General features: G+C 35.1%; 1 protein-coding gene across 1 annotated transcript; it reads left to right on the forward strand.

Annotated features, from left to right (window-relative positions):
* The first annotated feature begins 5,964 nt into the window (after positions 1 to 5,964).
* LOC142348557 (uncharacterized) lies at positions 5,965 to 22,733 on the forward strand. Its single transcript, XM_075399943.1, has 6 exons — positions 5,965 to 6,594; positions 10,471 to 10,718; positions 11,480 to 11,631; positions 18,249 to 18,447; positions 19,116 to 19,310; positions 22,307 to 22,733. Exons 1-6 carry the CDS (start codon positions 6,293 to 6,295, stop codon positions 22,558 to 22,560), a joined length of 1,350 nt encoding a protein of 449 aa, XP_075256058.1. The 5' UTR covers positions 5,965 to 6,292; the 3' UTR covers positions 22,561 to 22,733.
* Positions 22,734 to 23,163: the final 430 nt, after the last annotated feature.

Raw genomic sequence — 23,163 nt, forward strand, 5'->3', positions numbered from 1 at the left:
GTCTTTCTATGGGTGCACCACTGGCTGTAATACTAGCAAACGCGTGGATGAAATAGTTTGAGGCATCACTGCAAAAACTAGAGCTCAATGAAAATACTTCCAGATCCGACCAAAACGGGCAGTGCAAAGACTGTAACCAGTAAGTGACTTTCCGAGGAAGAGGGGTAGAATGTGAGTCATGCAAAAACTCGTTTCATGCAAGATGCCAAAAGATATCGATTGAGGAATACGCCAACATGCAGTATGTTGTTTGGATTTGTACTTATTTCAACAACCAACAGATAGTGGGGCGTTATGAGGAAATGAAATTGTTTAAAAGGTATGTGGATGATTTTATCTGCACGGTTCGTGTTGACCCGGACAAGTATTTAAAATTTGCATATCCTTTCCACAATAACCTGCAATTTACCTTAGAAAAAAATAACATGGAAGGGAATTTGGCTTTTCTTAACATTTACGTAAAGGTGAACAGCAAAAGTAATATCACCTGACATTGGTATCAAAAAATAACTGACACTGGATTAATACTGAATTTCGCAGCTGTGCACCGCTTCAGCATAAGAAAAATGTGATTCAAGGGACGGTTCATAGGGTTTTTAATGCAACCTCTAATTGGCTGGCCTTCGATCAGGCTCTTGAAAAGAACAAAACTTGCTGGACCAAAAATCAATATCCAGAAGATTAGTCTTCAAAAATAGTGAACCAGACTCTAGAAAAAAAAGTAAGTGGCGGAAAAGACCAATTGAGAACAACACCAGAAGACCATCAGAAAAGCAAGACTAGATCTTATGATAAGCCAACTATTTTTCTACAATACCGAAAGCAACTTTACTCAAAACTTTGCAAGCAAATTTAAGAAACTATTCGAAATGCAAGTGGTTTTTACAACTCGGAAATTAGGATCATGCGTCCCCACCCTGAAATCATCTTTCGATAGAAACCTGAAATCCCACGTGGTATATGAGATTAAATGTAATGGATGCGGATCCATCTATGTTGGGCAAACAAGCCTGCATGTTACCACAAGGATAACAGAACATCAAAAGATCAAAAGAAGATTTCACAGGTGGGTCAGCATCTGGTTGAATGTCGTGGCGCCACGAATGACATTGAATGGAAAATTCTGGACGCCAGTCGGAGGGTAGAAAAACTAATGATTATCGAAGATATATACATCTGCAAGGTGAAGCCGGAACTAAACACGCGCAATGAATATAGGGGGGAACTCAATTTAAAATATTAGTTAAAATTATAAATTTGACTAGATGAGGATACATAGGGCAAACAAGATTTTGTGCATGACAAAACGAAATTTGCAAAACCTCCACAAGAGGGATACTTATGTTTAGGGCCAATTCGGAGTAACCATAAAAAACAAGAACCTGGCCAAAATCGAAAAATCCGGAATAGGAATGTTTTTAAATAAATTGATAACAGATGTATATATGAGTTGTATATAGGCTAAATATTGTACATAAGGAAAATTTTTCGATTGAATTTTTTAGAATAGTTCCTAGAATTGTTTTAAGTTTGGTCTCAGACAAATATAAATACATATTCATTTTATCTTTTAACAATTTGTAAAACAGTTTTAACCTGAGGTTGAACGTAAAGTTCGAAAACATTTGTTTTGAATATCGGAAGTAATTTAAATTTGACAAATCAGTTTCTTTTACATTCATTGGCTTTATCATTTTTAATGAGGAAAGAACATTTGATTATGCCAGAGTTTTGCAACACCTGGTTACAATTTAAGCGAAATTTTATGAACGTATTTATCTAAATACTAGTTCAAATACTATTGAAATACTTGTTCAAATACAAAAATTTGACTTTTGGAATTCAAAAAATTTTCTGGTATATGTTAATTCGAAATTTTGTCAACCCCAAAACGTAAAGAATAAAAACAGATAGGAATGAAAGTAAAAATCCCTTTTCAGGAATAGAAAGCATTATACCCGGGATTCTCATAAAATCCGGAATAAAAAATGAACTGATTTTAGTGTAATAAGTGTAAATAAAATGTTGTAAATGTGATTTTAACTGTAAAAAATTTCAAAAATTCGATTTTAACTCATTTCTTAGCATTATAGTCAAAGACAAGTTTATATACTTTGTAAATGATTTCATTTATTTTTTTAAACCTGACGATGAATGCAATGTTCGAAAATGTTCGTTTTAGTTAATCAATTTAGGTTTTAATTGACAATTACTTCTCTGCATCTTTAATCATTGTCGAGTTGATCTTTAACGGGCCCAGAAAAGGCGAGAGAATGCAAAATTTTAGTAATTTTGTGAAATGTTACAGACAAGATGATTCATATTTTAGCAGCCAGCTCACTCCATCACGCGGTAAAGAGTGTTCAATACAGTGAAAAGAAGGAACTCCTGACAAAAATAACATCAGTACCTGGATTTGCTTTCAACCCCAATACAAAGAATCGGTTGAAAAACGCACAGAACCTTCTGGTCAAGGGCAGATTGAGCACAAAGACCGACCATGTTGTGTGACATGATCTAATTAACAACAATATCTCAAGCCACAAATCGAAAAACTACAGACCAAGTAGTGTACAAGAACTAACTACTTGACCACGAATAACAACAAGTTTAAAGCGCTGGTATACTGTCAGCGCACGTGAACCCCTGATATTTCAAAGAGTTGTTGAGCACTGGGACACTGGTTCTGAGGGTGACAAAGCACCTGATATCGAAACGGAAGGGGAAAACACAGCTGGGAGACTATAGAGTGCTCCACCAGGAACCAGCACGTGAGGTCAAATCATTGGACATTGTCCTGCGCCACCAAAGAAAACCTGAAAGCTCTGCTCAAAAAAGGAAAAAGAAGAATCTCAGAAAACGACAGAGGAAGGCGAGAGCAAAGGTAAGACTGGTAGAAAGAGCACAAAACGAGAGTGTAGCTCCTGAACAATAGGGCTTCATTGCCCCCTGTCCTTGAGCGAACTAGCGTGATGTGCAAAATTCTACCACAACCATGGCTCAGATACATTCTCAGGCATAACAACTGCTTAAAACAATTCCTAAACTATGTAAATTCTTCAAATAAACTGTTAAACTGTAACTACCAATTAGATTTTTTGAAATACTGTTATAACATTGATATCATTCCGGATTTTTTGAGGTTCCGAATTTCCAAAAACGAAGTTTTCTCAGATCAAGCGGTGCACAGTTTTCAGCTTAAGCTCTTAAGGAAAGAAATTAGTCGTGCGGAACAAGGCCGTAGATTGTTCGAGGAAAAACTTGGAGAGGATAGGTGCATTCTCAGAAAAGAGGTGAAAAAAAGAACCATTACCTTCAAATGTGTACAGCATTAGAAAGGAAATGATAGATCATTCCAAATTGATTAGTAAAAGACTTAAAGACAAGTTAGCGAAGCTGTCTGAGAGACAAAACAGGCCTTTGCGGAATGGATCTCACAATAATGTTGTTACACTGGACGGTGTTGAACTGCCGAAATGTGTCCTGGACGTTTTATTGTTAGGTCAAAAGCATCCAATCAGGGACAAATTTAATGAAGTGCGCTTCCTTGCGGATGTAGACGGATTAGTTCGTGAGTTAAGGGAGAACAACACTGATGGTGAAAAGTTATGTGAATTAGAATTGTCTGCCAAATGGTACGCCAAGAATGTACGTGAGACACCAATGGATAGAGGGGTTAAAAAAACTAATAATTTTTTGAAAGATCAAAAACTACTAGCTGTACCTTTTGATAAAAGTTGCGGTATTTTCGTTATGAAACAGACAACATACTCGGATAAACTAAATGAAATCCTGAGCTCCAGTCAGTTTGAGCCTCGTAAGGGAGAAAGTGATGATCTAACATTGAGAGCGGAAAAACTGATAAACAGCAGTTTGCATCAATTATTGAAACAGGGAAAGATAAGTGAAAAGATTTATCACAGGCTTAGGACAACTGGATCGCAACAGGCTTTACGGACTTGCTAAGGTACATAAAATTGGTACGCCGCTTCGGTCTGTTCTGCCAATACCCGGTATTAGATACGAGAACCTCTCTCCCTTTTTCGGGAAAATACCAGGTGCAAATATTGAGACTAATTCGGAAGATGCCGGAGCAGCTCTAGAGTCTACCAAATTGGATGAAGATGAGCTAGTGGTATCTCTCGATGCAAAAAGTTATACACCAATGTATCGGTTGAGCAGGCAATTGAAATTGCGCTTAAAGAACTGTACTCCAGTGACGAGGTACCTGAGATTCCGAGGTCAGCTATGAGGAGCCTTTTGAGACTAGCCGTAACGAATGTTCACTTTAAGTGTAATAAAATGTGGTACGCTCAATCGGACGGGTTAGCAAAGGGTTAGCAAATTTGTGGATGAAATCATTTGAAAAATCTTTGCAGAAACCAAAAAAGGGAAGGGAGATCAAAACTCCTGACACAAAGGTGATATGCATTGACTGTAACCGACGCGTTAATTTCCGAGGGAAAACAGTCGAGTGCGAATCATGCAAAAACTGGTTTCATGCAAAATGCCAAGGTATCACTAACACAGAATATCAGACCATGCAGGAAATTGTTTGGATCTCTTCCTATTGTACAGAAAAAGGTAGAAAATAGGACACACTGCAATTGAAATAATTCAAGATGTATGTGGATGACATAGTGTGCACGGTAAAGGGGAACCCTCTAGATTACCTTGAGTAAGCAAATTCTCTTCACAAGAACTTACAATTCACTCTTGAGACACCAAACGGAAGTGGAGACCTGGCAGTCCTAGATCTAAACATAAACCTAAACGAAGATAGAAAAATCAGCTGTCATTGGTATCAAAAATCAACTGATACCGGCATAATCCTAAATTTCCGTAGCTGTGCACCGCTACAACTTAAGAGAAATGTTATTCAAGGGACTGTGCATAGGAATTTTAATGCCACCAGTGACTGGCAATCTTTGATGTAGCTCTTAAGAAAAATCAAGAGATCTGGACTGAAAATCAATACCCAACGGAGTTGTCCTCCAGTATTATTAATGAGACGTTGGATAAAAGAGTAACGAAGGAAAAGGTCACAGCAAATACACCCCAAAATGAACAAAAAAGTTTCATCTTAAAAAAGTTAAAAGTCTTAACAATAGGGAGCCTAAACCTAGGTTTTTTGTTCAATACAGAGGAAATATCACGCAAAACTTTGCAAGTAGACTGAAAAAATTGTGTGATATTCAAATCATTTTCACAACAAGAAAGCTAAGAACTTGCTTGCCCACCCTGAAATCACCTTTTGATAAGAATCTCAAATCCCATGTGGTATATAAAGTTACATGTGGATGCAGTTCCATCTATGTTGGCCAAACCAGCTGACATGTTACCACTAGAATTTCAGAGCATCAAAAGAAGGATTCCCCTGTTGGACAGCACCTTGTTGAATGTTGTGGTACAACGCATAACGTATAATGGGAGATTCTTGATCCATGTCGCGGGGTTGAAAAAACTAATGACGATAGAAGCGATTTACATCAAAAGCTGAAACCGCAATTAAATACGCGCGACGAGATCGGGGGCGGGAATTGACATTGAAATACTAGTTCAAATACAAATATTTGACTTTTGAAATTCAAAAAATATTGTGGTACATGTTAATTCGAAATTTTGTCAACGCCAAAAAGTAAAAAATAAAAACAGATAGGAATGAAAGTAAAAATCCCTTTTCAGGAATAGAAAGCATTATACCCGGGATTTTCAAAAAATCCGGAATAAAAAATGAACTGATTTTAGTGTAATAAGTGTAAATAAAATGTTGTAAATGTGATTTTAACTGTAAATAATTTCAAAAATTCGATAATATTTTAACTCATTTCTTAGAATTATAGTCAAAGACAAGTTTATATACTTTGTAAATGATTTCATTTAATTTTTAAACCTGACGATGAACGCAATGTTCGAAAACGTTCGTTTTAGTTAATCAATTTAAGTTTTAATTTACAATTACTTCTCTGCGTATTGATCTAAATTCAACCAAAAACAGTGAGCTCTCCTGAGAAAGTTACCAATTGTTGAGATGTGAAAGATCGACTTATCTCAGATGAAGTCAGTAACCAGAATGGTTCGACCTCTTACATCCCCTCCATATCCTACACTGAGTCCTGCTATCCTGCCTAATCTTCAAAAAAACAGCAACAACCAAAGCCAGCGCCACGCAGTCGTCTGACATTAGGTGGCTATGTTTTTCAGTTTTATCATGCAATGTAAGAGCAAACGACGTAACAAACTATCAATTACATGGATGACCCTACAAGTAGAAACAGCAATTTAACGGAATATGAGCTCTTCTGAAAATGATGCGGATCGGATGGTTCCGAATTTCCGTGTCGCGCTGCGAAGCACCATATCGACAAAGAAAAAGCCTTTGGTTTACAGGAGCAGCCGTTTAGATGCTTTGCCTTCTGAAAAAGTTTCTATTTTGCGTAGCAATTATGGCGTCAAGACTATCCTTGATCTGCGTTCTGACCGTGAAATTGATTTAACACCGCGATCTGCGCTAAACCAGTACTATCTTCCGATTGTGTTAAATCCTAAGAAGGACCCAAAAGTGCGGAATGTTTCTCCAAAACAATCAAAACCGTGAGTCAATTCAAATTCTTTAAACAATGTTTGAAATAGTAAAAATAATAAGAATTATAGTAAAATCTAATTAGTTTTTAAGAAGACACTTTCCGTTCACGTTCATTCCAGATTTCTCGTTTTGTTGCAATCACCATCTGAACACCTGTTACTGTAGGAGCAGAGCGATAAGATTTCAAATAAGGAGGAGCCCAAAAGTTATAGCTGAAAACTACTCTAAACAATGAAAACGTTTGTTCTGAGTACGTCGATACAAATACTTGGATACATTTCTTTCAATTTTTTCGCAAAATACAAATTATGTGTTTGTTTCTGAGTGGTGATGTTAATCCAGCGAGGTGAACTTTTATGTATACAAAATTTGAGTTCTTTCAGTGGAAACAATAAAGTCAATTTTAGTAGACAAATGAAAGAAAGATTTTTCCTCCAAAGAAATATTATACACAGATAATTTAACAGATTATCTCGGAGAAGACAGTAGGACGGGGCAATGTTGTCCTCTAGGTTCCTACCCGAGCTAAGTTGAAAGCAATTTGTGACAAAAGTGATCGATTTTTTTAAAAAAAATTATGCTTAAATTTTCACTAATTCACAAAAGTTCACTAACTCCTTCAGTTTTGAGAAAAAATTGCATATTGATGGTTTTTTTAGGGTGCCGCAGAATTTTTTGATCTCTTCATTGTAGCGAAAACTCACATGATATCTTAATGCATTCCTGGACATCCACGCTTAAAAAAGTGAAAACAAAAATCATTTAAAAATGGAATTCACCAAGCACGCGTTATTTAGGAAAACCGATTCTCTCAGTTTATGATAAAAGCCCGCGATTTCCTTCGGTTTCAAATTTTCAAAGTTTTCGTCAATGATTCCACTTTTACTAAGACTATTAAAAAGTTTGACGCAACGGCAGGAAACTGAACGCCTCTTGAAGGCTTTTTTGAAGGCCGGTTCTTTGAGTAAATTAATCTGGGTAATTCTAGTGCGTCTTATTTCATTGTGATATTCAAAAAAACTATTTAAGTTACTATCACTATGCATGACCTTCAGGGATTTTAAAACAAATTAAAGCAATTTGCATAAATGTAGCTCTTAAACAGTTAGTATTTCATTCCGCACGAATAAATCATTCAAGTTTGTCTCTCTAGCCCGGAAACAAATGAGCATAGTATTTTTTCTGTAGAATGTGGAGAGGATTCAATGTCCTGAAGCTACAGTATACGTATACAAGTACACCATACAGTAGTAGTTTGGTTAATGGTACTTAATACTATCTACATGTTTACCGAACGATAAATTTGAGTCCAAATATACTCCGGGATACTTACAGCACATATTGTTCAAAATAGAATCACTAATACGGACAAAGAAATAGAATTAGAAGCACTTGCTTTACAGTTTATTTGAATAGTTGTATCTACGTTAACAACTAGCTTATTCAAGGCTAACCAGAGGCCGAATGTATTGAACTCATCCTGAATCAGTTTTTCATAAAGTCCTGTTGCAGTAACAGTTGTGTCGTCATCGAAGAGAATAACATCTGGGCTGGGACAGCCACGCGGTAAGGTATCATATATGATGAATAGCAATAGACCAAGGATGGAGTCCTGAGGAAAACCACTGGTGACAGTCTACCACGATGATGAGCTGCCGTTGTCTGTTACAATTTGTTTCCGGTCGAATAAATATGATCTGAACCACTCAATTGCAATTCCTCGAAATCCATTGCTCTCAAGTTTACATAGAGGAATACTATGGTCTATGGTATCGAATGTCTTACGAAGATCCCGGAGAAAGATGTGACTTTTTTCAATTGTGATCTTTCAATCGCAGTTTTTAAGTTTATTGCAACAATGCATCAACAGTGGAATGTTTTTCACGGAATCCATATTGTTTACAATGAAGCATATCAAGTCTTTCGAAGTAGTAATATATCAGCTTGAACATTGCTGTCTCAAAAACTTTGCTTAACACGCATAGAGATATAGGACGATAATTCCCTTCTTCTGTCTTTATTCCACCTTTGTGGAGCAAACTGACTTTGGCATGTTTCAGATCAGTGGGAAAGACTCCGCGCTCAATTGGTTGGTTGACTAATTATGTTAATATTGGTACGATAGCCTCTTGGGAAATTTTAACAATTGCATAAGATATATGATCTACCCCTGAAAAATGTTAAGTATCCAATTTCCCAGATCTTTCGGAGTTTTTACCGCAAAGATCGTTTATTGGTTAATACGTTTTCCATGAGTCACCATTACAAAATTTGAATTTTAAAAATAAAATTTCCGTTTATTGGCCTTTACTTGTTTCTCAAACTTATTCCTTAACTGCTTAAAGCGACCTAGCAATTTCCACTTTTTTCTTTCGGTTCCACTTCCTTTGAACAATATTTCTCCTACATTTTAGGTGTTTTAGTGTGTTGTCAAACCATTTTGGGGCTAATTTAAATTGAGTGTTAGTTAAGATTATGATCCAGAATCCAATCTTATTCAGAATCCGATCTTAATCAGAATCTTTTTAAAAGATTTATTAAGGCCGAAATTTTTGTCCACTTAATTATTGCCTGCTAGAAATTTTTCAATTGAGTCAATTCCACTTTGAGAAAGAACAAAGTCTTTTACGGATTTTGGATGTTTCAGGCATTTGGTGTTACGAAAAGTATAGCAATTATAATAATTGACCGTTCTAATGTATTTGGACAATGATCGGAAAAATTTTGGTGCATCAAAACTTTTGTAAAGGGATTGTTCAAATTTTTGATGATAAAATGATCCAGGCGACTGGAAGAATTTCTGAAAAACATGTAGGTTAAGTTTTTCAATTTCGTAAGCATTAGCCGAAATTACTTTCATATATTCTTGTACAATTTTTTCCCTCTTCAAAAGATCAATGTCGAAATCCCCATTTAATATTGTTGGCGTATTTGAAGAACAATTTTCACTGAGGATGTTATCAAGCAGACCAATGAACTGTTTAAGTCAAAATTTAAGTTAAAAAAAAGAGGACGATTGAGGAACGTTGTGCAAATGCACATTGCCGAATCTTGTTTGATAATTATAATTGTTCGAATTGAAGTTTGAATGTTTAAAAATTTTGGTTGGAATCAAACCAGCTGATCTTTCACATAATCAACATAATCAGTTACCTCTTGCATCTCAATTAATGTAATTTAGATTCTCAATTTGATATTTAAATTTAAGTTCGATTTTCTGTTAAATCTACAAGAGACTATTGAACCGATAAACTGAGCTGGATTATGCTATATGAGAAAACTTTCCAGAGGTCCGGAGTTGTAATTAAATCTGATATCTCACCGACACAATTTTTAATCTTTGAAAAGAATGTGTGTGAACCAATTATAGCCCCCGTCATTGAGCGGAGACTTATTCAACATTTTATAGTTTTATGTTTCGAAATAAATATTATCCACTGCAAATGGTTTTGTTCGATAGAACACGGTATCTCTAACCCTTGTGTTCAAAAAATTAAAGTGATGCTAACATGTATTTTGGCTGGTAAAATTTAGGGAGCTGTATATTAAAGTTATTTACTGAATAAAAACTAACACCGTTCAGTTATTCAGTCCGGTGTTTTATGTAAGCGGTATAAAGGGTTTCAAAATTTGCAGGAAAATTTACCGTTCTACTAAATTTACCGTTGGGCAATTTTTGGAAATACAGTTCTGGTCAGAAAAAGTCTTGCCTTGTAACTTTGTGATAAATTGATAAACTAAATTAGGTATTTCCCAGTTTTGTGTAATTGCTATAAGTAGTTCACCATTGCCAGTTGTACAATCGATTATCTGTGTTACTAATGTTACTAATGTTTAGGGACTAATGTTACTAATGTTTAGGGACTAATGTTACTAATGTTTAGGGACCCGCTGATCGACCCTGGGGAGAGATTGATACTGTCAGTGATCGGTGCACGTTCATTCTTCACGCTACTTGGCGAGCTATCAAATTTTCTCTTGAAAGTTTTAGCCATTTTTTGTCTCTTCAGCGATTACATATTCAGAACTAGGCTCTTGCACAGATTCATAATGAAGAGAATCTTGAATTCAATGGGCCTGGAAAACTTCAACTTCTTTCTGTTGGATCACTGTCAAAGAGAGATAGGAACAGGTGATTTTTTCATGCTAATTCAGAAGTCGAACATGATATGGATGTTCGTGAACTAGATATTTGTTCTAAAGCCACTAGGTTGGATCGGACTCTATCTTGGAAATAACAAGCACCTTTTTGTCTTAGCGACTTGAACTTGAATGTTTTGATTCCTGTTGCTCCACATGTAGGATATTTAGAAACGCAAGTTTTCAATTGTTGCAAATGATATTGTTCCGACTCCACCTTAGTTGGGGGACTATATACAACTGTTTTTTGTTCAGTCAATATCGGCCGATCGATATATTTACTATTGAGAGATGTGAGTGGTGTCATATATAGAATTTTTTAATGAAAGAATTTTTTGAATTTCCTTTTTTTCAAGGAGTTATTGAGGTGTAAAGTTTTGTGAAAAAAGCTTTTGACTTGATTTTGAAACAGTTATCAAAAATTTCAGAGTTGAATTTGCCTTGCAAAAAAGTCTTCTTGACGAAATAAGAAATAAGAAAAATTTAATACGGTTTTAATACAGCGTAACCCATATCCTACTAGAATGTGTAGAAATTTTTGTTTTGGTCTGGAATAAAAATCCGGCCTGGCATAATTATTCGAATATTCATTCCTTTGAGTTTGACATATTGAAACAAATGCGAATTTTGATTTGCATATGTACTGTGTAATGATCTTTCGCTCAATCATTGGAACTAACGAACTTAATAAACGAGACGACACTTTGCTTAGGTTGATTGATGTTTTTCGATTTCAAGTGTTGCTTGTTTTAGCGCTGCACGTTTTCACAGAGTCTTCTCGCTTCCCTATTTTGGTCAACTGTTCTCAAGGGAAAGACAGGACTGGATTGATAGTGGCATTGCTCCAATTGTTGTCCGGAGAATACACACATGATGAAATTGTTGAAAACTACTCTCAGTCATACGTAAGTAACTGTTTTCAATGCTCACAATTTACTTTTTAATAGCCGAACAGCGATAGCCGGCTATTACAGCGCTCCTAATTTTTTTTACAATTCAAAGAATTTGAATCGTATTGGGGCGCTGTCTTTTTTTAAGATCTGTTCACACATTTTCATGATTTTTGAAGTCAAATTGGAGGAGTGATTTTGGTCAAGCCAAAACGGGAAGTGGATCGAAAATGCGAGCGGTTTTGCGGCGTTAAATTTTTACTCTACTTTTAAAGTAGAGTAAGAAATCGGTGTTTGAACCAAATTTCCCTTTCCGCTAGAGGTTTTTTTGTTCACATGCGACATTTTGACTTTGATTTTCCTTTTTTTAATCTGATTTTTTGGTCATGGTTTTCCCAATTCACTCAAAGTCCGCTTTAGGTCTAGTATTTTTTTTAGTCAATGAATATTCTTTGAATTGTTGTCAGGACTTGTCCTGCTGTTTTTACGACTCGAAGAGGAGTATTGGAGAAGTCCTTTTAATCGAATTTTATTGGAGTGATTTTTGAAGCGGGAAATGAAACACGTGAAAAAATTTGGAGTGATTTTGGTGCTGAACAAAAGTGAAGAGCGGAGCGAAAAGAGTGGTTTTTGTTCATACCGCTGTTTTTGAGAGAGCGAGAAATAGATGTGTGAAAAAATTTTCTCTAAGCGAGCGAAGTTTTTTTTGTTCACGTGCGGCATTTTAAAGCAGTTTTTTTTTCATTTATTTTGGTTAACAGGTTTGGTTATGAATTTGTTTTAATTTTAGGCTGGTTTCAGTAGTGGTTTGAAGGTTTCTTGAAATCCATATGAATTTTATGACATTTCGGAGGTTTTTAATGTATTTTGCTGATTTTCGGGCTAATTTTTGCGTTTTTTTGACGATTATTTTGTTTTACTGGCTCAAATGGGTATTGAAGAAACCCCTTCTACTTGAGCAAATTTATGATGACAATTGGTTACAGTTTTGTGGGTACGAATCATTTTTTTGTTGAGAAATATGACGAAAATCGGAACTATTTTTCTTAATTTTTTGCAGTTATTCTTTTTTTCTGATTTTAGCTAAGTTTCTTTGCCTATTATGACTTGCCTATTGTTTTGCGAGCATCTGGACTCCCTATTGGCTGAAGGGAATTTTTCTTTGGATTTTTATGTTTTTTGAAATATTTAAAAATGTAGTAACTTTTTCCAGTTTTTCAGTGAAAGTTGTTTTTAAGAGCTTTTTTTATAGCTGCGAAGCTGTAAGCTGAGCGTAGCTATATTGCGGTGCTCATGGTTTTTTGTTTCGTCGTCTGACGCTCTTTTTTCGTTTTACATTTGTTCACACTGCAAAGCTGAAAAAGTCAAATTTTCTGAATGACTTCCTCTCACTAACGGCATTTGCGCGCGTGACGTCATTTCTCACTCGCTTTAGCAAAACGTTTTAGGTTATTTGCGTGATTAGATTTTGATCATACGTGACTTACCTCACTCAATACTTTTGCACTTTAATTTTTCACTCACCTTCTGCACTTTAAAACTTAAGTTTAATTTGAATTTTTTTTAAGGTCAAAGGAACTCATATGTGCATTAAAGGTCCCTAATAAGAGGCTTCTGTCGAATGAATTTAATCAAGCTTCGTTAATTTATCGCTGAATGTTTTTTAGCCTAGTTTTTTGAGCGGCATCGATTTTTCAATTTAGATCTGTATCTGTTTCTATCTCTATTATATGGCACGCAGGTCTATTCTTTCGCAGCTATTCCGGCAATCTGCCGGCTATGTTTTTCATAATTTAGCCTAAAGTGTTTTTCAAAATTCACATAAGTGGTTTTTGTAAGTACTAGTTGTTTTGATGAAGTTATTTTGGCAAAGATAGTCTTTCCGGTATCTCAATTTATTACAAAAATTGATCAGATTTTTTATCATATTTTAACAGATTTGATTTTGTTTTTACTTTTTTGTTTCCTGACTTTGTTTCAAGATAATCATTATTTAGTGAAGGCACGTTTTGTTTGATGAGTAGTTGGATGGCGTTTAAATGCATTTTCACTTCGAGTCGTTTCCGGAATTCTTCCGGCTATGTTTTTTTTAATTCGCTTTACCTTTCGATCACGTTTTTCTTTTTACATAAGTCACGATTTTTACGTTTGACTACTGACTTACTTCACTCACTATTTCAACTGAATGGATTTTAAATTCTTTCACGAATTTAATTACGCAATGTGGTGAATACTGTGAAAGTCAAAAGATCAAAATCAAAAGGGACGGGATAAACCAATAAAGCCCGGTCATTAAGTCATTGAAAATTAGGTTATCAGAGTTCATTAGAGTGTTTGCTAGCTGATATTGGTATTAAGCTTATTAGCTTTCAGTTTAGAAGCTGAATTAAGTATAGTTTTGGAATCTAACTGAAACAGCAGGCCAAATTGAAACACTTTTTGACACTGAAAAAAAAAACAGAAAAAATGGTCATTTTCCTTCTTTTTCTGTTTCAATCCCGATCTGCATCAAGCGCATCAACGGCGGCTATTTTTCGGCAATCTGCTGGCTATGTTTTTTGTGCGCATTTTTTTATTGAGAGTTTGAGTGACGTTGAAAGCTTGACTACTTGATTTTTGTATGATGTAAATAATCATACAAATTTTAAACAATTTCATTCAAGTGGTAGTAAGCTACTGGAAGTAAAATGAAAAACTTGCCGAATTTGATTTTGTTTAAAAGCTGAGCGAGAAAATTTTGGAGAGAGACGTTTGCTTCTGTCCTCACCCGACAATTTTGCTTTTTTTCACCGTTTAATCGAGTTTTCGAGTTCAATTCTCTTTTTTTTGCAAATTCTTTTTCAAAATTCATGCTTGAGCATTTTGGGGTCGTTATTTTTTATTTTTTATTAGCCTTTTGTGAACAAGGATCCAAAATTTATCCTGGTCATTTTTTACAATTTTGTTAAAGATAAGTTATTGTCTCCTTATATTATATTATGTCAGTTTTTGAAGTCAGTAACGACGACAGTACTCGGAGCAAGAGACGAGTAATCTTACTGAGGCGATAATTATATTTTACCCAAATATTAATGTGTTGGTAGAAATGAGACGTTTAGTTTCCGCGAGCACTTTCATGACTTGTATATTGACTTGCTGTATTCACTCTTTTTTGTTGAAGGTTTTTACCTGTTATAATTAGTTTGCAAAGTACCTTATTAGTTGTTTCAAAATCTACTCTTTTGTTAGGTGAGTGAGTTTTTTATTTCAATTTCAGGATTTGTCGTGCTATGTTTGTTGTTTCAGTCTTCTGCCTCTTTAAGCTGATTCGGTTCTTTGATTTGTTCTTGCAATTTTTGGGCTCATTTACTCATTTGTGTGCGTGACGTTATTTTCAATCTTATTGGAGTGGGCTTTTAGTTCATTTCTGCGAACATTTTGTTGATCACACGTTTTCCCTTATTTTTCCGACCCACAGTGGGGAGAAACTATTTAATCAAATGGTTTTTTTGCAGGTATTTTGTTTAATCAATTTTTGGCCGAGCGATTTATTCATTGTAGAGGGTTTTTAGTGGTATCATTAGAAAGCCCGTGCTGTGTAGAATATGTTATTTAAAAGATTTTTTGAAATTCTTTTTCCCTGGATTTATCGAGTTGTAAAATTTGGTGAAAATTTGGTGAACATTTGACTAATTTTCGTTCTTTGTTCACATTTTCCCTACTTTTGCGTTCTTTGTCGCCAATTTGCTGGAAAATCCTAAAATTGTGAAAGATAGTGTTGCTGGTTTTACTCATAAGGAAAGAAGGGTTCTAGTTGAACTGTTTGATAAAATTTTTTTTGGCTAAAATGTTTGCTGAATTTTTCAAAATCCCCAAAAATACGCTCGAAATAAGCTTCCTCAGTAATTTGCCGGATTAACAAACCTGAAAACTGCTGACACAATCTTCGTCAACTCTAAGAAGCGTTAGTTTTACTTGCGCTTCCTTTGAGATGTTCTCAAATGAAATTTTAATGATTTTTTGCTAATTTAACTCGATAATTATTCAAACTGCATCATTCTTTGATATATTGACGCATATTGATACATATCCATAATATTCGGAACAATTACTTGTTCCCAATGGACGAACAGCAATAGCAGGGCTTTTTTGGTCTAGTTGTTGTTTTTACAGCCCAAAAGTAATTCGTTTGTAATCAGTCGTTTTTTTTTTAATTTTTTTTTTCGCTTTTATGTTGATTACAGAGCAGAACAATCCAAATCAAGGCTTGCTAATGAAGGATCCAACTGGCTTCCTAAGGATTTTCAAGCAAAATATTAAGTTTTTTAATCAAAAGCTTATTGCATTGAATTTTAAAAATACTTGTTTTCTATATATAATATTGAGCTTTGACAGTTTTTTGGTCAACGTGTACCTCAGCAAAGACAAGTTGAATTGTCTTGCTAATAGATAAAAGTTTAATATTTTTTGGGGTTTTAAGTTTTAAGTAATTAATAGCCGCACAGCGATAGCTGGTTCTATTATTGGCCTTCTCTTGGTTTTTTATTTCGTCGTCGCGATTTTTGTTACAACCATATGACGTCACAACCACTTCAAATCTGCTTTTTGTTCATTCGTTCATGCAATTTAACTGAAGGGCGTGTGTGACGTCATTTTTTGCTCTTAATGGAGCGAGTTGTTTTGTTCATTCTCGTGATTAAATTTTTGGTCACACTTGACATACCTCACTCTCAAAAATGACTTCCTCACTTTGAAATTGATTTTTATTTACTTTAATTCAAAGAGAAAAGGTCAAGTGGGTGTGTGTGTGTGTCACTCTAAAGGAAGGTTATTTGAGAGCAGTTAATAGAGGCAGCAAAAACTTGTACAGATTTTAAATCAAAATATAATATATCAGCCTTCAATGAAAAGACGAATTTTTTTGGTCTGTCTTTTTTTACTGTTTTTGTGAGACTGCAGGTCTACAAAGCTATTGCGGCTATTTTCTGGCAATCTGCCAGCCAGGTCTTAATTTTCTGGTTTTAATTCTTTATTGAAATTTAGAAGCGCAATATTGAACATATGAGTTTTGTCAGTTAATAATTTGTTTTTAAGGGTTTCGACACCGTCTCGTATCAAAAGTTAATGGATTTCGTTTCGGCTTATTGTCCTTGTTGTCTTGATATGAAAGTTCTCGATAATTGCAGGTTTTAGTGGCTTCCTATGGATGAACAAAGGAACCTGTTTACTGATTTCAGTTGATAGCTAAATTTTTCATGACTTTGACGTCAAATGTTTTTAAAATAGACGTGTTTGTTAACATTGCACTTTGCTGTTCTTGTCTTCTTATTGCCTGGTCTCCTTAATAACAAAACAGGTCGCATTTCACATAAAAAGTGTTGAAGAAAGTGCAATTGAACATATCTTATGTTTTTAAGTGTATTGCTTATTGTTTTAAAGTCAAAAGTTTAGTTTAGTTTTCGTCGTTTTTGTATGTTTTTGTCGTTGTTTTTGTAGACGTAAGACATACTCTGAATGATGACTAATCTCATTAGCTTTGTTTGTAGAAATAGGTGAACCTAATTAATATTTTCAGTTGATAGCTGATGCTTTTATCACTTTACAATTAATTGTTTTAAAATTAAAAATTGTTAAAAATTGCAAATGTATATTTTAACTCAGCCCGTTTTGTTGCTTTTTTGTCTACTTGTCCTTAGTTCATTCTCAAAGTGTTCATTCTCCTTAGTTCATTCATTTTTCTAACTTCATTTAGTGGACGACCTGTGAGAGCATTTCTTTATAAATTGAAGCCTATTTGAGGCCAGTTTTGAGAAACATTTCATACGATTGCCAGATTCTCCAACTCAAGTAAAGACATCATACCACAACATTTAATCCGACTTTAATATTTTTATTAGCCGCCTTGAACCTCTCAACGGCTATTATTTAGGCGCTCTCCTTTTGACAATTCAAAGAATTTGAATTGTATTGTGGGGCTGTCTTTTTAAGATCTGTTCACACGTTTTCATGGTTTTTGAAATTAAATTGGAGTAGTGATTTTGGTCACGCCGAAAAAGTAATCGGAGAAAAAGCGAGTGGTTTTGCGGCGTGACATTTTTTCACTCTAATTCTATAGTAGGGGGAGAAACGGCGTTTTGAACCAAAATTTTCTTTTGGATATTGGTTTTTTTTTGTTCACATGCGGCAATCTCACTTTGATTTTAACTGTTTTCGATTTTTTGTATGAGATTTTTCGTAAATGTTTTTCACAATTCATTCATAGTTCATTCTAGGCCTAGTTTTTGATTTGAACCAACTTTCCATTTCTCGCTTGTGGTTTTTTTGTTCACTTGCGGCTTTTTGACATTGATTTTTTAAAATTTTTTATCTGATTTTTTTAGAAATGGTTTTCCCAATTCACTCATAGTCCGTTCTAGGTCTAGATTGTTGTTTAGTTTGTTGTCTAGTTTTTGCAATGAAATGTATTGTGCAGTTGCAGGAATTTTGTTGCAATCTGTTTTTCGTTTTTTCCCTATTGTGGAGAAGCAGATGAAAACGTTGTTCTTGTACATTTTTCTTGTTTGAGTGGAATATTAAACGTAGACTACCTATTGATTAAACTTAGCGTTGACGACTAAGTTGTAATTTGCCATCAGCACTAGAAGTCGTTTTAGGAGCTGCTTAAAGGCGAGGAAGTTCTGAAGGAGGTGACAGATAAATACTACCTAAACGAAGACTGGACTAAGTCTGAACCCGAAACAATGCGACATATCATCCAATACATCGATACTAAATACAACTCATTAGCAGAGTACATGAAGCTGTGTGGTGTCAACAACCAGGAACAGGAAGCCATCAAGCTCAATGTGAACGGTTCGTGTCTTTAAAGAAAACTCGGATTCAACCACATTTTGTTCAGATTAGTTGCTCGAAAGCGACGTTTGTATGCAAACCAAGTCCTTTTTCTTGAATAATAGTACTGCACTTCATTTGTGATCCTCTGAGAAGGTTAGCATCCCCAATGAGACCTTCTGGAAAGTCTGAAAAAAGCTACTTAAGAAGATTCATGCTTTAGTTTTTTTTAAGGAACCAGAAATTTCACCCTTTCTATTTATGAAAATCGATGGGAATTTCTTATGTTGGTAGATGAGGGCAACAATTAATACAACTGAGTTGGGGCAAGAAACTGTGACAAAATTCTCATTAAAGCATATATTATTATTTTAACTGCAGACTAATTCACGAAGTTAAGCAGCCTTTTTATATCCTTAGCTTCCCTATTTCGACCCCTTTTCCACTCCTCAATACTAGTTTCAAAACTGAAAATTATCAAATCTGTTGAGCCCCGGCTTTTTAAAACCGCACTCATAAATTATCTGCTATTATATAGCACATTACTTTCTAAAAATGTAGTACGTGCACTGTTTATGCCCATTAAGACAGGAGACCGAAATAATGGATCCAAAAAAGAACATTTCTGGAATGAGAGTCTCTCTGCAAACAGTCAAAGGCAGCTCATGAATTTATAATTTGTTTATCAGGTGCTGGTAAACAAACAAGCACGACAGATTTGGATGCTGATCCAACTATGCCCTCGAATGTTACAGTCCAGATTGAGGATTTCTCTCAAGGTCTCACGGACAATTCTGAGGATCAAGTCTTACTCGGAATCGACAAATGCGAACTAAAGATCATGAGACCAACCAGTAGCATGGTTGCATCTTCTGTCGTAACAGGTAAGGGTACTGATTGTCCACCCACGGACAAAATTTGTCCCGAACTTGATTCTTAGCAGATAAAATATTTTCTACAGTATTATGCTAAAATGTAGATTCCAATCATTCGTAAACTTTTTTTTGCTACAACCTCGTAAATGTATAAAAAATTGGCCTGATTTTTTATTTCTCTCAACTAAAAATCGCAGCAATTATTTAGGTGCTTTAGGGTTCTACTGCAATTTTTGCGTGCAAATTTTTTTCACTGATTTGATTTTTCGCATAGTTTTACCGATTTTTTTAAATAGCCGCCCTCATCTTATTTGGCTATTATTTCGCTCCTATCTATTTTTTACAATTCAAAGATATTTTTTTACAATTCTTTTGAACATCTGTTCGTACATTTTTGCCGAAACAGGTGGAGCGAAAAAGCGATTGGTTTTGCGGCAAAGTTTTTTCACTCTAATTTTAAAGCCGAGTGAGAAAACGGTGTTTACCAAACAAAATTCGCTTTCGCATGCGTTTTTTGTTCACATGCGGCAATTTGGCTTTAATTTTTACTTTTTTTTAATTATCAGAATTTTTTAACTGGTTTTCCAATCCATTTTTAGTCCATTCTTTGTCTAGTATTTTGTTTAGTCAATGAAATTTCATTTGAAAATTTCTGTGTTTTTTCTAGCTCCAGGGGCAAGGAACCTCCTCAAGGATTTAATAATAGGTTACTGCATAAATTTAAGGTGAAATGAAGTGGGTTTCAACATTTTAATACTGCGAATTTTAGCAGTTTTTTTAAAACTTTTAAAAGTTTTTTAAAATTTTTTAATAGCCGATAGCTGGGGCTATTATTGGCCTTCTCTTGGTTTTTTTTTCGTCGTCGCGGTTTTTGTTACGACCATATGACGTCACAACCATTTCAAATCAGCTTTTTGTTCATTCGTTCATGCAATTTCAACTGAATTGCGTGCGTGACGTCATTTTTCGCTCTTAGTGGAGCGAGTTTTTTTTGTTCATTCGCGTGATTAATTTTTTGGTCACACTTGACCTACCTCATTCTCAAAAATGACTTCCTTACTTTGAAATTGACTTTTATTTACTTTAATTCAAAGAGATAAGGTCAAATAAGTGTGTGTCGCTCTAAATGAAGGTTATTTGAGAGCAGCTAATAGAAGCAGCAAAAACTTATACAGATTTTTGATCAAAATATAACATCGGCCTTCAATGAAAAGACGAAGTTTTTTGGTCTGTCTTTTTACTGTTGTTTTTTGAGACTGCATATCTACAAAGCTATTGCGGCTATTTTCTGGAAATCTTCCAGCTATGTTTTATAATTCTCATTTTTCAGCACCGGGGCAGAGGAACCTCCTCTAGGGTTTGATAATAGATTACTGCATATTTTTTTGGTGGCAATGGTTTTCAGCATTTTAAAATCACGATGTTTTAAAACTTTTTAAAATAAAACTTGCAATTTTTGTCAAGTTTTAACGAAATGTGGGTAATTTTTTGCGTTTTTCGAGCCCCATTGACAAGGAATCTGCTTAATATAGGGTTCATATCGGGTTTGATAAAACGTTAATGCATAGTATCAAGCGTTAAAAGAAAGATGTATAATTTGTTTACCAGGTCCTGGTAAACAAACAAGCACGACAGATTTGGATGCAGAGCAAACTATGCCTTCGAATGTTACAACCATGCCTTCGAACTTGCAATTTTTTTAATCAAATTTCTGGAAATTTCTGCGCTTTTCGAGCCCCAGGGCCAAGGAGCCTCCCTTTTTATATGGTATCTAGCGGTAAAAGAATGGTTTTCAATTCAACATTTTACTATCACAAATTTTTTAATAAAATTTTTCAAATTCTCTAAAATTATCGTCATGTTCCAAGCTTATCGATTTTTATGGGCCATTGAAACTTTTCGTAGGCTTGAAATTGGAATACTGAACAGTTTTGGAAGAATGAAATGGTTCTAAAGACTTTTCTGTATCCCGTTCTGTAACACTTTTGTATATCAAAAATATTACGCTAAGTGGAAAGTCTCATGCAAGCTAATCTGAGAGTGTCACTACAATAGATTGCTCCTTTTTTGCTTTTAAGCTTTTCCAAGAATTTTAACATGAAGGATGACATAGAGAAAACATATGGAAATGTTCACTTAACACGAAAATATAAATTATGCATATCTACTTCTAATTGCTTTTCCCGGGGACATAGAGTTTGGGAGACACATTCATTAGAGTACCATGAGAGCCATTTATTGTTTTGTTAGAGTACTAATGAACTTCTTATGTAAATGTGGTCCAATTCATTTCAAGTACCTGTGATGGGCTCTATTATTTTCTACCAGGGACGTCGAGTGGTTAAAATCCACTCCCGAGCTTAAGCAGATGGGTCTTTCCCATTACAGTCCCACTACCTTAGTGGTCAGCTAACCTATAGCCTCCAATTTGGTAATTAGACCATATTGGGGGTTATGTATTCCTGGGGGTGGGAGGGCTTAATATTGTCTTAAGGATTTAGATAATGTTTGCCACGTTTCCGCCAATCAATTGTTGACAGCTCTTCTGTTACGTAGATTGGTAGGAAGATGGCATAATTATTAATTGCTCTCGAACCAATTTTGAAGCAATTATTGTAAACGTCTTTGGTGTTTTTTATGCAATTTTTTTGCTTGACTGTTTTTGCGCTTTTGTTCTAGAACATTCTGCGAACTCAAAAGACTTCTCTCGTTTCACTGCATTTTGAGTGATTTCAATTGCTTTCATTCCGAACTGAAGTTTAATGCTTATATAAAAGCGATTGTTAGCGGTTGAATATCGAAGCCGTTGTAGCGTAGTGATTAGGATGTGTGGCGGCTATCCTGGGGGTCGTGGATTCGAAGGGCTTTGTGGTCCGAGTTTTTGAAAAATTTCGGAGCAACACCCCTAAATTAAATCCCCCCTCCGTCGTTCTAGAACAATGCATCAGACGTTATTCGGTTTGTTTTTAAATTTAGTGTAAAATAATGATGGATGGTTTGTTTAGATGAAGACAAAAAATCGAACACAGGAAGCACAAACAATTTGGCTGCACACACTTTGAACTCAGAGACACGAGACAACGACGTCACAAATGGGTTTGCAAGCGATCATGACAACAAAGACAAAACCCAGCTGATAAACGAAGAGAATCCCTCCTACAATACTAGTTCCTCTGGTGATTCGAAAGCCGTTACCAAAGAAATTACAGTTGAATTGGTCCCAGATTCTGAAAGTGTAGACATATCAACTGAAGCATAATGTGTCTTGCTCCAATTTTATGTTATTTGATAATCGGATCTTTTCAACATCATGGCTCTCTTCGGGTGTAGGAAATAAACCCCAATGAAATAAACCCCATGTTAACAACATAGAACTTCGCTTGTGATAATTTGTTCGGCTGTGATAGTTTTTTATCGAGTCCCATGGCCCGGACATCTAAAAATTAGTTAGTTTTTTTCCAAAACTGTTCTATTCAATTAGTTGTAAAAAAACTGTGAAACGACTTCACCTTGAGACACAATAATGAGCTTATTGTATTGTTGCTTTTAACTAGTGTTCTAAAAGAGTAAACGTTTTTGAACCGAGAATAAAACCCAGCGAACAGAAACTTGATACACCTTAAGAAACACACCAGCCAAGATCTTTAAGTGACACTCGCTATGAAAATATCATGATTTTTACGAACCTGCAAGATCTCTGCATTCGTATCCAAAAGCAACAGCTCGAAAAAAAACCGAAAAAGATTAATCGTGACATGGCAAGACATACCAAGTTGTAAAATTTATAAAGCACCTTTGAAAAAGATTTAGAACGAATTCACGGCATCCAGCGCGAATTATCAAGTCTAATTTGAAGTATCAA

This window comes from Convolutriloba macropyga, chromosome 10 (genome assembly GCF_964194025.1).
Source record: "Convolutriloba macropyga chromosome 10, txConMacr16.3, whole genome shotgun sequence".
Classification (NCBI taxonomy): Eukaryota; Metazoa; Xenacoelomorpha; order Acoela; family Convolutidae; genus Convolutriloba; species Convolutriloba macropyga.